Source organism: Heterocephalus glaber, unplaced genomic scaffold (assembly GCF_053883595.1).
Source record: "Heterocephalus glaber isolate CG9 unplaced genomic scaffold, H.glaber_assembly_v1.0 deba00000122, whole genome shotgun sequence".
NCBI lineage: Eukaryota > Metazoa > Chordata > Mammalia > Rodentia > Bathyergidae > Heterocephalus > Heterocephalus glaber.
Window position 1 is genome coordinate 58,231,084 of NW_028258138.1, and position 18,600 is coordinate 58,249,683.

Genomic DNA, 18,600 nt, shown 5'->3' on the forward strand with positions numbered 1-18,600 from the left:
TACTTCTTAAAATAGTAGAATCTTCCCAAGTTTCTAGTAATTATCGCACTGGTCCTGAGTTTCTTCAGAGGTAATTGCCTTGTTTCATTTCCCATCCTTTTACCAAGGTTCTTGGCTACTGTTTTCTAGCTTAATCTTTGAGAGCCTTTTTTGAGTATCAAAAAGATGCTGAGATTGATGATATGAGAAAGTTAGGCAAGAATTTTTGACTCATAAATTGACTTACTAATTGTATTTTTCAAAATACACTTACACTATTAAGATTTTTATATAACAAAAAGTGGTGAAAATAAGGTGTTATTTGAGAAAGGTGTTTGAGCACTGATTCAAGGTTTTTAAGCAACTTTCATTGGGGTAGTCCAAAGAGCTTATTAGTTGAGTCCATAATAGAAGCTTTCTTAGTATTTTTTATCTCTTCCTTCAGTTATTAAAAGTACAGTATTGATATACCTGATTATTAGATTAACATCCATTGCCCTTACTAAACATTTGTGAAGATTATCTTTTCTTCCTTACCATTCAATCTCTAGAGCCTAACATAGCATATCATAGATGCCTAATAAATATTAATGGGCAAGGAAATATGTTTCCTAATTGGCTATTATTTCTTCATTGATTTAGACTAATAAGTAAGAATGCACTGCTTGGTTTAATGTGCTATCTATTTATGAACTACTAATTTTTCTATCTATTATGAACTATTAAGTTTTTTCATTACTAGGAATTGAACTCAGGGGTGCTGTACCATTGAACTACATCTAGAACCATTTTACTTTATTTATTTATTTATTTATTTATTTATTTAGAAACAGGGTCTCACTGAGTTGCCCAGATGTTCTCATGCCTCAGCCAGTGCTGAGAATATAGGCATGAGTCACCATGCCTGCTTTGAGCTATTAAAGTTTTGTCCACTATCTTTTTTTTTTTTTTTTTTTGTACTGGGTATCACACTCAGAACCCTGCGCTTGTGAGGCAGGTGGCAGAACTGCTGAGCTAAATCCCCCGGTCCCTGTCTACTATCTTTAATCATGGACTTGTGTCTTAGTTACTATAATTGTTACTGAGACAAAATACCGGACACCCAAAGTTAAAGGAGGAAAGGTTTGTTTTGGCTCACAGTTTGTAGAAGTTTCAGATCATAGTTGGCTGGCTCCAAGGCAGACTGGCATGGAAGAGGGGCATCACAGAGGAGAAATAGCTCATGCCAGGCAGAAGGCAGCAAGGCAATCAACAAGCCACAAGCAACAATAGCAGCTTCTTTCTGCCCCTTTTATATTGTACCTAGGCTACCTGGTTTAGGGCAGGTGCCAAAGCAATCAGTGGACTAATTTTAATATTCACAAACCTTTGATTTCAGCACAACACACTCTAGATCCAGGCATCTCTGAAATGCCCTCACCATGACTGCATGAGGCTTTTGGGGGACATCTAGACACAAGCCACACAGCTTGTAATCTTTATATTATAATTGAAAGATTGCACTTTGTCTAAACTGCATTGATGAGCAAAATGTGTTACATTTATAGTTAATTATAAAATAAATTGGTGCTGTATAAAAAGATGGCTTTTCTTAAATACAGTCAGACATTTATTGGTTGAATTCGCAATTGTACATCTAAATATTTTCTTTGTATACCATAGGAATTGCTCTACAGTCTATAACAGGAAGTCAACGTAAGTACATTTAAAAACAAAATGCTGAAGTCACTTTGTAACTTGGGATGCCTATGGGATATCTATGAGACAAGCTATATAGTAAATTATACCTATTTGTTAAAAGCTTGGAAAATCTTGTGGTCAAATTTCTACTGTTCTGAATCTACTATGAGTCTACTCAGCCTTGGTCTTTAACTCTTCCTGATCTTTATGTTTCAGATTTATATCTTGAGATAATACTAGTTATAGAGTTAATAGGGTCAATGTCAAGTCTTAAAAACTTAGTACTATTTAGATTCTAAGTGCTAGAATGTCTAATATCTACAGTCTACTTAAGATACCAGTAGGGCAACATAGTATTTAGTACATATTGACCCAGGTTTGCCTACAGATGATGATCTCACTTTTTACTAACAGGACACTTCAGCAAGTAAAAGTGCATACCTGTTTGCTTTATCTGTTCATATGTCCTATTTAGCATATAAAGCTTTATCTGGCTAACAATACATTATACAATATACATTTTTGATACCTAGTTAATTGCTATTTTTTAAAATTTCCAATGATTGATTGATTGATTGAGATGGGATCTCACTATGTTGTCCAGGCTGGCCTTAAACTGGAGGGCTTGAGAGATTCTCTTGCCTCAGCCTCCCTAGTAGATGGGACTACTGGTGTTCACCACCAAATCTAGCTTTTTAAAGGCATATAGGCCTTTTTAAAAAGATAATTTACATTCCACATTTAAAATTATTCTTAAGGAAACAACACCATGAGTTTGTTTGTAGTTAAATGTTGGACCACCCATGGTGAAGTTTTGAGACCAAGTCTCTGAGGCAATATCAAGGAGTACAGTGTCAAAGAATTCATATAATAGGGAGTTGGTGACTTTCTTAAGGAAAAGAGAAAAAAGTTATTTTGGCTTTTCCTGATCTTTGTTTCATATTTATACCCTAAACTAATACTAGTTAGGGTTAATGTCAAGATTCAAAAGCTTATTATTTAGAATCTTTCTAAGTTCTAGAGTAGCTAATACCAAAGTCTATTTAAGGTACCAGAAGGGTAACATAGTATTTTTGTTCATGTTTATTGGTTTCAAGATAGTATATTTAGCTATTATTTGGTCATTGATAAATAGCCATTGCATTTTCATCTAGTAATTGAAAAAAATAAAATGTCAGTTTTATAATTGTAATAAGAGGCTGAAATTTCTTGCATCCAGATTCTGAGTGTCATGTTTTTAATGTTTAGATATTGAAATAGAAGAGCTACAGAATGAGGAAGAAGACCTAAGTCCACCACTTATGGAATACAATATAAATGTGAAATCAAACCGTGAAATACAGTTAGCAGAAATGAATAAAGATGAAGCTTCTATACCCAGTGAATCTTCAACAGAATCTATTAAGGATCTCCAAGAAGTATAAGCTTTCATTAATATTTGAATTTGAAGAACTTATTCTGGGCCTTTAGTTGTTGCATGTACTGCATTTAAAGCATCCCAAATGATCTTAACTAATCCTTATTATAGTATTCCCCCAGAACTTGAATTGGAATAGTTCTGTTTTCACCCATAATCTTTCCTGCCATAACCATTTTTTTGCCAACATATATTGAATACTTACTATGAACCAGGCACTATGTTTAGTTTCTGAGAATATTTCTTCATCCAAAGGGAAGTAGATGTGGGAGGGTAGTAAAAAGAAAATAAAATAAGGAATAGAGGAGAGAGAAAGAAAAAATTGGCACATTTTGATGCCACTTGTATAGAGGTAGAATTTAAATAATCTAGGATGGAATCTCCACATTTCTTACAGATAAGTGGCATCAGTTACTATAAAGTCACTCATTTCTTCTTAGGCTTAATCTTTCATAGACATCAATATGTTGTTCTTTTGAAAGTTCCTTCCTCCTTTGTTACTCATGTACATGTGTATAAGTAAACACCCTTCAGTGTTTTACCTGAGCCTACATATTGAGAGGATTGCTGATCTTTATATGTCTGATTTTTCAAAAGCAGAAAACTAAGATTAAAATTAAAATAAAAATTAAATTTTTTCATAAATCTAGAAAGAAATATGATCCATAGTGCCAGAAGATGAAAGATATCAATAGTTAAGGGAAACATTTTATAAAACAATCCATTATATAGCTTGATTGCATATTAAATGATGTATTTTGTGTCTACTAGGTAAAGAGTAAACCAAAGAAAAAGAAAGTAACAAAGAATAAAAAGGTAAGGGGCTGCATAAATATTATAATAGAAGGATATCTGATTATACACTTGCATTTAATCATATACTCATTGTTAGAACTTGAATTTCTCCAGATAGACACATAGTACAAATGACGGAATAGTTTAAATGAATATATGATTATAGTCTATATGTTATATCTTGAATGGTTTAAACAATATGCAGGTCTCTAAATCCAAATTTGTACACTTGAACATACAAATAAGTAGACTGAATTACTCACTTAGAAATTTCAGTAATTTTTACATACCATTGTAATTTTTAAAATGCCTGCTCATTGTTTTCATAACAGCTTCTTTTTGTCAGATATCTCCTATGTTCAGAAACATTTTTTGAAACCTTAAGAAATGCTGATTTTCTTCATGTCTGAAGGTCTTCCAGCAATGCACTAGTGTAGCAAAAAATGGTACAAATACAAGCTTCTTTCTGCACTTCTTTCTTGGTATTTGCCAGTTGCAAAATGAACAAGTCACTATCAGGAACATAATTTTACAAAAAATTTCTTAGTTGCTTAGAAAAATACAAGGGAAAGTGAGTTTTTTTTTAATCAAGCCTATGGCTAAACATCATGGTATGCAAACTTTATGTTGAAAAAATGTTAATTTTCTAGTCTGAAATATATTTAAATATTATCTCTCATAAGTAAATCAAATTATTATTATATCAAGATTATATGAAATTTAGATATCTCTTATATTATAAACTAAGTGATTGTAGTTTGCCCACTTATAATCTGATGAGATCATGTTATTAGTCATTTGGAAGAGTATACAAATTTTAATCATTCATGAAACAATAAAATTGAACTTGCAAAATACTGATATCAAGAACAAAATAAAGATAATTTATTGTCTAATCTGATAAAATCAATATTATCATTATTTCCTATCATTTATTATAATTTATTTCACTTAAGTTATTTTGAAAATTACATTTTGTGTTTAAAGACACGAGGAATTTTTCTTTTAAACCATTCTTATCTGATAAAAGCGTAATGTAGTTCATTAGTATTAGTGATTTGTTTTATTTTTGCCAAAATATCAGTAAGTCTGAATATACATTAAAGTTGCCAAGTAAACTCATGGGTATCAAATTACAAAGCTAAATTCCAAAGACATATAGTGTGGCTCTTTCTTACCTCCAAAAGATTAAAGTATGGTGATGTTCAAATTCTTAATCTTAGCTCAATGGAATTGTCAAATTGAAATTAAGCAGAGAATAACACAACTAAAAATAAGTGTAAATACCACTAAAAATCCATACCTACTAATATTAAAATTTCTAGGAACTTTCTGTTTCTTTAACATTCTAAGATTTTGTCCATTGTTTTCTCTGTTAATAATTTTTTGTAACGTATCTTCCTAATAATAGTCCTAAAAATATCTATCACGCAATCTGGAAGAATATGAAGAAAAAGTAAAATTTATATAGCAAATAGAAGGGATAGCACAGATAGCTTTTAAATCATATGTAGAGACTATGTATCGACTCTGTATGTTCCCTTTCTTCAGTGAGCTATTTACCATTTATTGAGCTTCTAATATATCCAAATTGTAAGTAACCTATTTGGGGGTTAATTAGATCCTTCCATCTCCCACCCAGGATTAGAGTGGGCAAAAGAATAGAAGGCTCTTGTGATGAAGCCTTAGAAAGAAAGAAACAGAACAGGAAACAAATCCAACCCTTCAATTTGGTTAGCTTCTCAATAAGAGAGAAGTTGCAGAGATGCTTTGAAGAGAGGTTGATATACATTGGCATGAAGTTATCATGGGAAGAGTGAATATCATGGAAAGAGTTTGAGAAATAATCATCTCTATAAGATATGTTCATTATAAGCACCCAAAGCTCTTTTCAACTCAGGTATTCAAGTACACTGGAACCAGTGTAGGAGTTGGTAATTCTAAATCATCAAATCAAACTGGTCCTAAACATTGAACATGTCAGTTACCTGAAACATAAAAATTTCAGTATACTGATAAGAAATAAAAAGGAAGGTTTGTATTTACAGCAATTTTTTTCCCTGTGGAGAAGATCCTGAAGTTTCTTGTAACCAAGAGATGGTAAAAATTAATAGTTTTTAATTTAATGTGTTTTGTCATTGATATTACCTTTATTTGATATATTGCTTCTATAGTTTTACTTTAATGAACATAAAGTTTAGAATTTTAAAGATTTCCTTCCAATTACGATTTTAACACTTCTTTTTTAAAGTGTAAGTTTCTTAATATACCAGTCTGATTTTTCTTTATATGAGAGTTTTTAAGCATTTTTCTAATTAGTGTACGAATAAATGGGAATTACATATACTCTGTTCAAGGCTTACCAGTAGGTACAAACTTAATCCAGTATTCACCTCTGTTATCTGAATCAGAGATTTTCAATTTATATGTCATGACTTAGTAGATTACAAAATCAATTTAGTGGATCACAAATGCCATTTTTAAAAGGAATAGAATAAATGGGAATAAAAAATACCACAGCCACATCATACACAATATGGATACCTTATGGAATCCTTATTTCAGTTTTCTGCTCATAATTAAAGATATGTAACTAAATACACATATAATATCATAATATGAAAAATTTTTCTTTGTGATAAAAGTTTATTAACACTGACCTATAAATATAGACATATCAGTATGTTGTGTTGATATAGTTAACATAGATCATTAATTCTTGATGCTACTTTTCAGACTAAGGATTCAAAAGAAGAAAAAGTGTAAGTATTAGTTTAATTGTTAAGTTTTTAAAATATATATTTTTTGGTACTGGGGATCAAACTCAGGACCTTGCACTTGTGAGGCAGGCGCTGGAACCACTGAGCTAAAGCCCCAGCCCTAAAAATATTTTTAAAGTATCCTTTTCAATAATATAGTCTTCTTTTGGGAAATGTTCTTATTAAGAAAAGATTGTTCTTTATCTTAATAAGTTGCTGCAATTTTATAGAACATTGTAAAAAGTTAAATCATTTCTTTTGCAAGAATAGTCTTTCACTATTTTTTCTATGCAGATACTCAAGATATTTAATGGTCAGTGCTTCCTTTAAGGACTAACTTGAGTTCTGCATAAAACACTTCCAAATATGCTCTACATTATGTTAACCAAATCTTGACTGAAACTTAACTTTAAAGGATAAATCATTGTCATTTCCCAGTAACTCCTTTTACAAAAGAGTTTAGATTTTTTAATCATACTTCTTGACAGTGAATGTTGAACATGTAATAGAAATGTTTTAATGCCAAAAGATCACTGTGAGATACATTGTCCAGCCATATGACTGATGACAGTGTATTAAACAATAGAAAGGGAAGACAGTCTAATGAAGATATCATTCCTACCAAAAGTTAGTTAACTGAGTGTTAGTAACTTCAGAGAATTCTGAGAACATAAATTAGGCTGCCTTTAAAATGACAGCAAGAACATATTTTCTTAAGTTTAAACCTATCATTTGTGGTAGCTCATATACAAAATAGTTCATCGGCCAAGATGTGTTTTCACTTTCTTTGGCAAAAGGTTGAGTCATTGGAGCAGTGGTTTTCCTGCCTTGGGCTATGTCTATATGCCATAAAATAGTAATACTGAAACAGTGTCATTCATTGTTTTGATCATTTTACTTACATTATAGATCCAAATTTTGAAAATGATCAAATCAGCCAGGAAGCTTTGTTTTTAAATTAGAACTTTCAAATATATGCAAAATTAAAGAGAATAGTATATATCTATTATCCCAATTTAATAATTATCACTGCATTACACATTTGTTTTATATTTCTTTGACATTTGTTCTTTAAGTATTTTCAACTCCAAACTTCATTATAATTTATCTTTCCATGGTTCAGTTTACATCTCTTGAAATATGAATATTTTTTATATTGTCCCATTGCTATTATTGTACTTAAAAATTTAAGAATTATTTGGGGGAACTTTTCAAAAGTACAAATTCATCTGTACTTTCACACTTGTATAAGGATGCCTGGAAATATTAACTTTTTTAAAAGCTCCTTAGGTAATTTAGAAAAGTAATTGAGTCTAAGGACCAGTAGTCTACACAAGCAGTTGATTACATTGAACTTTAAAAATTGCTTAGATCATTCTACAATATCTGAATAATAACTCATGACTATTTATACAGTGTTTTATGAATTACTCTACATACATTAGGTGTCAGGGTTTTAGATGTCAATGTCCTAAAAAATAAGTGTATCCTAGAGTTTTTTCACTAGTAAAATTGTTATTTACATCATACTGTAAGTAAAAATATTGTTTCTTGTTACCATTCAGTGAGATTAAAAAAGAAATTTATAGTTACTATACATAGGCCAACTAAGAGGGTATTAGCATGCTTTTAAATTTTAGACATAAGTATGAAAATTATTCAATTGCTATTTTATGTACATTATTTTTAGTGGCATCCAGTTACTATGTTGCCACTATAGTTTTTTAAGTCTTGTTAAAAAAGGAACCTTCATTTTATAATCTACTTTATATGTGCAACTCTATCTAAATTTATATTAGACCAAAGCACTAATTCTGATTAAACTTACCTGTCAAGAATATTGCGTGTTTGTGTGTGTGTGTGTAAATAGTGAGGTAGAAATGCTTGCTAGTATTTCTCAAAATATCGTTTCCCAAAGTAACTGATGTTGATGGTTATAATTTGAAAAGTGAGTTCTTTCTTTTTCTTTTTTTTAAGTTTGTATGTTACTTTTATTAGTTTGTATGTTGTTTGTATGTTAAACAAACTATTTTTACACTGTTATTGCCATATGCCTTTTATCTTGTGCACAATCTGATATAACTGGAAAGCTTGTGCTCAGCTTTAGCCCCTACAGAACCACCATGTTGGGGCCCAGCTTGAAAAGTGAGTTCTTGAAAGCACTGGATGGGCAGTTAAATATGTAGCTCAATCAAATGCTGTCTCAAATTTATTAATATTCCTTGTGAATGCTCAAGACAAAGGCATAGTATGAAAACTGTCCAAAATTTCTTTGACCATGGACCCTTTTAATGCTGAGCATCTTATGAGATCAGTACAATACTAATTTGTAATTTGTAAAACAATAACTTAAATGAAAACCACTGCAGAAAAAATCACATCAATCATGTCACCACTATAGTTCATGTATGAGAGAAAAAGAAGAGCCACTGAAGAAAGAACAAACAAATTCATACCCAGTGAGTAGATTTTTGAAGGATGATGCAAGTGATGTTCAAGAAGACTCTGCAACTGAAGACAAGTTCTATAGCCTGGATGAACTGCATATTCTGGACATGATAGAGCAGGTAAATATGACTGGAGAGCATACAGTCCTACCTTTTTTCTTCAGAAACAGTTGCTACCTTGTTTTTCTGAGTCTTAACAACTTGACTTTTTGAAAAGCCCAGTGGTTTATGCTGTTGTGGGTAGAAAGAAAAAACATGAAGGAAGATATAGAGGGATGAGTGAAAGAAAAAAGAACCCTAGGGATTATAAACATTTCACATTGGCTCTCAGACCATCTTCTAGCTTTAGCTATTGGGAAAAGATGATCACAAATGGATTCTTTGCAAAATGATTTTGAGCACCATAAGAAAGAAAGAGAACTATCATGTCCTACTGGATAAAATGTCATGAGAAAAATAGCTTTGTGAAACAAAGTAATTTTATTTTTTTATTAAATCTGGTTACTTTGAATGTCTATAAAATATTAATAAAACAATAGCAATTTTTTCTGGCTTCTTTTCTGGTATTCACTGCTTGAAATGATGTACCTATATGTGAACAGATATTTGAATACAATTTAAATGCTCAACAGAGCATTTAATTAAACCAAATGAAAGAATCAAATCAAAACTTGTTTAACTGACTCAGAATTCAGTGATAATCTGCTCTGGGTTTAAATATAATGGTATATATTATGTAGAAATGTTCACTCTCTAAGAGTACAGTTAGTACAAATGCTTCCATAGTTGACAGTACAACATTCATATAATTGTAGGATATGTACATTTTGACTGAAATTATGACCACTGATTTGTATTCAGCCAGGAGAACTTTAAGAACTCAAAATTAGAATTAAAATGCCATATATAATTTCAAAGAATGTTTATTTACTTTAAAACTGTTTAGCACCTATGTGGTATCAAGAGCTATGCTAAGACACGGTGCCTGTTTTCACAGTTGTTTACAATCTACTGGAGAAATTGAACAGTAAAGTCAAATATATAGTGCAGTGATCGAGTACATGGGCAATAGAGGCTGCTTAGGTTAGAAATCACACTCCTTCACTTACTGCTCGTGTTACCTCAGGCAAGTAAGTTACTCATTTTATCATCTCAAAATGGGAATAATGAGTGCTACCTCATGCGGTTCTTATGATAAAAGCATTACAAATAAAATAGTTAAAAATAGGAAGCATGCAGATAGTATTACCCATCCTTAGCAGCAGGAGCAAAGTACTTATGGTATTGTTTTGTGGATGCTGTAATTGGGCAAAAGAAGATTTATTGAATTAGAGAAATAATGTTTGAGTGGAGATATAGAGCATTACTAGGAGTTAGCTTTAATCCTAAAGTAACCAAAATATTAGTGTTTTTAAGAGAAAAATAAGACATGTATATTTTATTTGCTTAATAGGGCTCACCTGGCAAGGTAACAACAGACTATGGAGAAACTGAAAAGGAAAGGCTTGCTCATCAACAGCAGCTTTATAAATTGCATTATCAGTGTGAGGTAAGTACTTTTGCTACTAGATGCTAGGGAAGCAAGAAGTATTTCAAATGTTAAATTTAATATTTTCATTTGTGAAGGAACCAAATTTGTTTAGTATTTGTTTTAGTTTCTAGCATGACTTAAGCAAATAACTGAAATATTTTTAATTGATCAGGATTTCAAAAGGCAGTTGAAAACTATGACATTTCGGTGGCAAGAAAATCAAATGCAAATCAAAAAGAAGGAAAAAATAATCGCATCTCTTAACCAACAAGTGACTTTTGGAATCAATAAAGTTTCTAAGTAAGTACAAAACTTTTGAAAAAGGGGCAATTCTGGGTTTGCCTTATCTATTGCGTATAAAAGATAATCTCCCCATAGCCACTAGGTGGCAGTGCGACTGCACAGTAAGAACTCCAAAGCGGTTTTACTTGCTTGAAAACCATCCATATTTTTTGCTTTGCCAACTGGATTGAGAAGTAAGCAACTGCTCACTCTCTATATATCAGGCTTTTTATGCGTTGGCTGAATAAATGTGAAGATAATAAAATTACATGAAAAGGATAGTTAACTTTTAGGTCATGACTCTAATTTGTAAAAATAGAATCAATGCTTGTCTGTTTCTTTATAGAACATAAGTGCATTTCTCAGAGATACCCATGGAATCAGTTGAGTGCTTTTTTTATATTGGTCTGTCAGAGTATTTGTGTTCTAACCTTGAGAGATAGGAAACAAATCAATTAAGGGAGATTCTTCCACTGTTCTCCACTGATCTCTTTTTTCTTACCACTTTCAGTATTAAATGCTGAAGACCAAAAATTCTGACTAAATGAGTGATCTGCTTTATTCCTTTTATGCTAACAACTTCCTCAAACATGTATCATTTGAAATAGAGGATAGTTTTGTAACACATTTTAATAAACAGTGGTATCATATATCCATGAAATTTAGTTTAAAATCCACTACAGTCCCAGAATACTAATCGGAAGAATAGGCAAAAACTAGAGAATGTTGTAGATTAAGGAGTTCAAGATATATCATACAAAATTGGACAAATACTTGACAGCGATTTATGCCTTAAATTTTCTTGCATATATCTCAAACATGAAAAAAGTTTTACAAAAAACTATATGCCATAGTCTTGGCAATATCATTTCAGTTGCAAACACCTTTAGACTTGTTCCTACTGGAGTTAAAGAGATACCCTAGGGTAAGAAGGAAGCGAAGACCTAAGAAAATGAGCAAACTAAGATGGCTGTAGCTATTTATTTCACTTATCTCTATTTCAGGATTCAGAACTTTTCTTTAGCCTGGAAGGTGATAATCAATCCAGAAATATGTCATATACCATTAGAGATCATAAAAGTAATTCTGTCATTGTAGATGAGCTGCCTTTCTCCTTTGCCATCTGAGGCTATCCCTCCTCAACCCTGAGAGCTGACTTATGTATCTGTATGTGCTTAAGGCCTCAAACAGACCATGTTAGGAGATGCACATGTCTTTACACAGGAGCATTCTGTAGTGAACAATCATAAAACATTTATCAAGAGACCTTTGTGACAGAAGAATTATGTAAAGCACATATAAAAGATACCAAGATGTGTGAAATGTTCATTATGAGCTAGAAGAGAATGTACATGTATTTGTCGGGGGTTTTTTGTTACTGTGAGAAAATACCTGAGGAAAACAACTTAAAGGGGAAAGGACTTATTTTGACTCATAGTTTCAGAGCTTTCAGTCTATGGTCAGCTGTCTTCATTACTTTTGGGCCTGTGATAAGATAGAAGCATGGTAGAAGAGTGTGTAGAGTGTAGAGCCAAGAAACAGAGAGAGAGCTTGAGAAAGCTGGAAAAGAAGGGGCTTGGCACAGACAAAGTCCCCAAGGTCGTGACCCCATGATCTAGTCCCTTTTTCCAGGCCCCCGCCTCTTGTTTCCATCATCGTCCACTAATGCCATAAAATTATGATCTCATCAGTAGATATTGATGAAGTTAGGACCCTGATGATCCAGTTACTTCCCAAAAGTCAATCAGGAACCAAGCCTTTGACACCATGAACCTTTTGGAGGACATTTTGGATCCCAGCTGTAACAATAGATTAACATATGAGAATTAGCAGAGGGACTATTAGGTTCACCAAGATATAGTAGCTCCTTGTTCTTACAACTTTAACACTCTAGACATGATACAACAAACTAACACAGGAACACTCTGAAAGGTAGAAGAATGGCCCACTAGTCTTCTTGACATGTAATACCATACCAAGGGCTCAATAATGATTTTTCTCAATGACAGTTTGGACACTGAAACATAGGAAGAAGAAAACATGATGTCTAAAAACACTTGGATTTGAGGAATGAAATGGCAGTAAGTTTCCTTATTGCTTCTCACATATATATCCCAATCAGGATCCTGAAGAAGCCTCTAAACTGGGACTGCCAGTAAGCACAAAGGAAAAATAATCTGAGAAAAGACTGTTCCTTCTTGCCAAAGGATCAGAAAAAGGAAAGTGTAACAACAGAAAACCTTTTTGGCAGTCCCCACCTTACTCTAGCCAAACACCAATAGGCCCCACACCATCCCTAGAAAGTAGTGTGCTCTGATTCACACACCTGACAGAAATAGGAGGCAATAATTCTATTCCCCTGGTGACATATCAGCAGTACCAACATGGCAGCTGATACCGTTGTTGTTGTTGTTGTTGTTATTATTATTTTTATCTTGGTTCAGAGCCTTGAACCCAGGCAGCTGATCTCCCAGTCCCCATCAGGCAGCAGAAAGTAATTCCTGTAATCCCTGTTAGTATAGTCTAGCCGGCAACTGAGCCTCTACCTCTACTCAGCATCATTGAGACTTAACAAGTCAGTGCCAGGCAGGACTAGTCAATTCTAGGCTTCATTCCTACTATCTGCCCCTCATGGAGAGCTAAATCTTTGCCCTGGGACTAATTGGCCTTCTATTTTCCTCTCCCCTTTGCTGATGCCAAAGGAGCAAAACTGGGGGTTTCTGCCTCCAATCTGAAGTAATAAAGTCCTGTGAGTCAATCCTTTGCTTTCTCCTTTTCTACTGTCAGCAGGGCCTAGCAGGGAGTGGATCTTGTACTTTATTTGTAGGCAAAAGGCATTGTGAGTCAGTGCCACACTTTCATGAGAACTTCCACACTTTTCAACTCCATGCATTGTGATTCAGAACTCACTTTTGCTGGGATGTTGTTGATAGGGCCCAGTGTAAAGCTGAACATACGTGCCCACCAGATCCTTACATCATACCTCAGCAGGATTGTCAGTTAAAGATAGGAAAATTAAATACAATGCAGTGTCATCCAAAATATCTAGGCTACAGTACAAAACACTCATCATACCAAGAGCCAAGAAAATCACAATATGAAGAAGACAAATAACAACATTAAAATGATTCAGATCACTTTATCTAAATAAATTATTGTAATGCAACCATCATAAAAATGCTTCAATAAAATTGAATTTGGAAAAAATAAAAACCTATAAATTCTCAAGTTACAATAGATAGTAAGTTATAATAAAGAGTGGAAGTTATAAAACTAGAAAATACAACACTTAAAATTTTAAACTGCTGGGTATAGTCACTAGTAGAGATGACAGGATGAATTTAGGCACAGATGAATAGTATTTATTCAATCTGAAGATCAAAGAGATAACAGGTTGGGGGAAAAAACCTTTGAAAAGACACTCTGAGGGATCTATGGAACAATGACAAAAGAGCTAAAGTTCTTAGAATTCTAGGAGGAGAGCATAGAAAGAGAATGTGCACTGAAAAAGAGTGTTCAAGGGAATGATTAAAAATTGTCCAGGTTTGAGTAAATATATAAACTTACAAATTTAAGAGGCTAATTGAATGCTAACTGGCAAAATCTAAACAAATTGTTACTAATACACATTATAACTAAATTTCTAAAAACTAAAGACAAAGGCAAATCTTGAAAGTAAGAAGAAAGAAAGACAGTAGTCCCCCCCTTACCCAGAAGGATGCATCCCAAGAGCCCCAGTGGCTGACTGAAAGAACAGCTAGTACTTAAACCATATATGTACTGATTTTTCTTTTACATACATACAAATGAAAAAGTTTAATTTATACATTAGGCATAGTAAGATATTAATAGCAATTAATAAAACAGAACACTGCAATATAATTGCTAGCATGATTGCTCTGATATTGTGGGGTCACTATTAGGTAAAATAAGGGCTACTTGAACACAAGCATTGTGGTACAAGAGCAGGTGATCTGTTAGCCGAGTTAGCTTCTAAGTAACTAATGAGTGGGAAGTATACACAGTGTGGATACACTAGACAAAGGGGTGATTTGCCCATGTCCCAACAAGATGGAGCAGGAACCAAAGATTTCATCATGCTGCTCAGAATGGTGTATAACTGTTCAGAATTGTTTATTTCTGGAATTTTCCATTTAATAGTTTTGTATTAACTAAAACTCCTATGTGTCCAACATTCTGAACTTATAAGACTTAATGAGAAATACAATTTTGATATAATTTTCTTCATATTGTTGTAGAATACTTGCCTATCATGTGTGAGGCTCTGAGTTCAATCCACAGTACCAGAAAAAAATTTCTGTTTTAGTTTATAGTTTTAATTAATGTTCTTATTTGCACAGAGCATCACTTTCATATTTAAGGTCTAATTTCTTTCAGACCTCCATTCTTTGATACTTTGCATGACTTGATATAATATCTCTTTAAGGAGCTTAAAGTTCTCAATCCCACAACAGGCTTAGAAAAATCAGGAGATACAGCTCTGTTTTTTAGTAGATAAACTAAAATAGAAAGAGCTGAAGACAGTTTTTTAAGTCATTGAGCTGGGACACATGTTAAGATAACATTTCTCTAGCTTTTCTAATTTATTGAGTTGGCATTTAGTTCCCTTTGGGTAGTCAGTAAATCAGATGTGAAAAATAGGTAAATTTCAAAAGGGACAAGTATAAGAATCAAATTAATCTTTTCAGCCTCATGATTTGTTGTCCAAATTAGAGATAGTTGGTTCCATCCTCAATTACAGATAGAACTGTTCTGTGTCAATGAGAAATAATTTGTAACATTTTATGACTTATTTTCTCATTTACTTAGATTACAACGTCAAGTCCATGCTAAAGATAATGAAATCAAGAACCTTAAAGAACAACTTTCCATGAAAAGGTACAAACTTAGGTTTTTGGGGGGGAAGTGGATATAACCTCTCTGAAATTTTGCATTTCACTGTCTAAGGAAACCATACGATTTATTATCCAAATCAGGTACTTTTAAGTATGATATTGAGAAGTATCAATAGTTACATTGGGGTAATGGGTATCAACTGAAAGTGTCCCAGGCAAATTGAGAGGTATGATCACCTTAGTTCTGGCCCTGAAAATTGCTGAGAAATTAAAACAGCAGAGTTACAGTCCCTCAACAAACTACTGCCAAGGACTGGAATTTGAGAGTTCATGTTTCTTTACCCCAATCAGTACTGCTAGATGTGACTACTCTCTGAAACTGGGTTTTATTCTGATTTACCTATTGTTTGCTCTTGGTGATTTTTTTATAGCAACTTTTTTTGAGATCTAATTCATGTAGCACATCCTGTTAAAGTTCATTATATATCTACAGAGATATGCAGCCCTCAACACTACTTATTTTTAAAACATGTTTTTATCCTCAAAAGAAACTTTGTACTGTTTCTCCTCCAGCTGTGGCAAACACTAATCTACTTTGTATCTTTGTGGATTTGCCTATTCTGGACAGTTCATATAAGTGGAATCATAATATATGGCCCCTTGTGATTAATCTCTTTTGTTTAACATGATTTTCAAATCCGTGTTGTACCATGTATCAGTACTCATTCTTTTTTATGGATAAATAATATTCTATTATTTCGTAAAACACATTTCATCTTTTTATCAGTTTGATAGACATTTGACTTTTTCTGTGCTTTTTTTGTCTATCATGAGTAAAGTTGTCATGAACATTTATTTATACATCTTTTTGTAAATTCTTTCCTATCTTTTGAATATATAACAAAAGTTTTATATTCTTCCATTATATGTGGGTTGTCCTTTCATTTTCTTGATGATGTCATTTAAAACACAAATGTTTTTTGATGTTCAGTTTATTTTTATGCAAATTTTACTCAATATTGAATAGCATAATTCCTCTTATGTTAATATATCTCTATGGGTATTTTATGATTTTTTTTCTCCTTAATAAACTTTGGCCATCATGATATTTGTTATATATTATTGTCAAGCTTCTCATCAGCATTAGTTACCCAAACATCTGTCTGTTTCTAATAATAAAACGTTGAAGATGGCTTTTATGACAGTCCTTATTATAATGTATTTTCAATTCTTTGTTGTTATTAAAGACAAAATTTGGTTTGTATGCTAGAGAATTCTGGGATTTAAGTGTAGGAAGCTGAGAAAGGATACGAAGAGAAAAAAACCTCATTGGCTAATCAGTATCACTTTCCATTATTTCCTGCATAAATGATGTCTATAGCTATTATCATTCTCTCCTTCCCTCTCAAGCTGAGGAATTTTGCTTTTATTCTGAGATTTAAAATGAAAGCACTGACATAACCAATAAAATATTTTAACATTTTGATTTTATGACAAGGATAATGAAAACCTATGTATGTGTTTGCTATTGTTGGGATGCAAAAAAGGCTTACAGAAACTTTATTTTATGTAAAATCTAGTTTAAAAGATAACAGCTAACATTTATTTAGTATTTATGTGCCAAGGAAAAGAGCTTTACATTGTCTGAATGAATGTGCACAACTTTTAAAAAAGATAATAAAACGTTCTTACTTTCACATGTGAGGAAACTGAGGGATAGGGAAGTAACTTGCTGTCTTAGTTTGAGCTGCTGTAACAAAATAGCATGAACTAGGTAGCTTATGAACAACAGAAATGTATTTCCTGGAGGCTGCAAAGTTCAGATCAAGGCACCAGCAAATTTGGTATCTGTTAAGGATCTACTTCTTCATAATAAGATAAAAAAGGTTGCCCTGTTGTAATGTTGCTTACTCTTTAGTTATCATATATTTCAGATCTCAGTGGGAAATGGAGAAGCATGATCTGGAAAGCACAATTAAAACATATTTAAGCAAACTGAATGCAGAAACTAGCAGAGCCTTAACGGCTGAGGTAAAAAATAAAAATTGGGGATGGGGTTAAAGAAGGAAGTTTTAGTTATGTACTACTATTATACTAAAGAATTGGAAAAAAACCTGATGTTTAAATTAACAGAAATAAGACATCTTAGAACAAGCTAAGTAAACATATCCCAGACTCTTGTACTTTTTAAACTTTTATTGTGTATTGTGCATATTGTGTATAAATACTTCAGTGTTTATGATCTTATGTTGTTTTCCTTTGATGACTCCAAGAAATTGGTCATTGCAGGATGTAGAGCAGATGTAGATACCTTGAAAAAATTCTCATGAAGCAAGGTCACTAAGCCAAACTTTCAAAGAATATTTCATTGCTGCTGTAATATCTCCTTTCTCTGCTATTTCCTATATTAGATCTTCCAACAATACATATACATTAAATAACCCAATGTGAAAAATCAATTTAGTTTCCAGGCTGCTAGAAAGTCACCCAGTTTCTTGTAAGTTAGTTTAGAGCACCACACAGGTAGGATCTCTCAAAAGAAGTATGATGTATATGTGTATGTAGTTTATATTTATAGATAATAAACTTGATATACAATAAGATTGATATTTTTGGAGAATCTATGATAATAAAAGCATTATATACCTTCCCACCTGTGTCACTGGTAAGTTTTATTCTCTAGCAGAATAGTTGAATTCCAGAATTCAGTCACCAATGACTGATATCTGAATGAAAAACCCATGGAACTAGTTTTGAAGTACTAGTTTTAACAAAAGAAAAGCCCACAGTACTTTAAAAGCTCCTTTGTATTCTTTGTGTTTTACTGCCTTTGATCAAGTTTCTTTTTGCTTCC

General features: G+C 32.6%; 1 protein-coding gene across 25 annotated transcripts in view; it reads left to right on the forward strand.

Moving 5' to 3' along the window:
* The window catches only part of Dzip3 (DAZ interacting zinc finger protein 3), a 98,505-nt gene that overhangs the window by 60,271 nt on the left and 19,634 nt on the right, over positions 1 to 18,600 (forward strand). For all 25 annotated transcript variants that reach the window (XR_015452686.1, XM_013075452.3, XM_021264021.2 and 22 more), the window contains 9 exons: positions 1,642 to 1,674; positions 2,908 to 3,077; positions 3,848 to 3,892; positions 6,608 to 6,633; positions 9,032 to 9,197; positions 10,531 to 10,626; positions 10,781 to 10,908; positions 15,721 to 15,789; positions 17,681 to 17,777. Coding sequence is in view for 24 of the 25 variants with exons in the window: in XM_013075452.3 (XP_012930906.1) it covers positions 1,642 to 1,674; positions 2,908 to 3,077; positions 3,848 to 3,892; positions 6,608 to 6,633; positions 9,032 to 9,197; positions 10,531 to 10,626; positions 10,781 to 10,908; positions 15,721 to 15,789; positions 17,681 to 17,777 (830 nt within the window). In the remaining variant the exon portion in view is untranslated. The remainder of the gene's footprint in view (positions 1 to 1,641; positions 1,675 to 2,907; positions 3,078 to 3,847; positions 3,893 to 6,607; positions 6,634 to 9,031; positions 9,198 to 10,530; positions 10,627 to 10,780; positions 10,909 to 15,720; positions 15,790 to 17,680; positions 17,778 to 18,600) is intronic.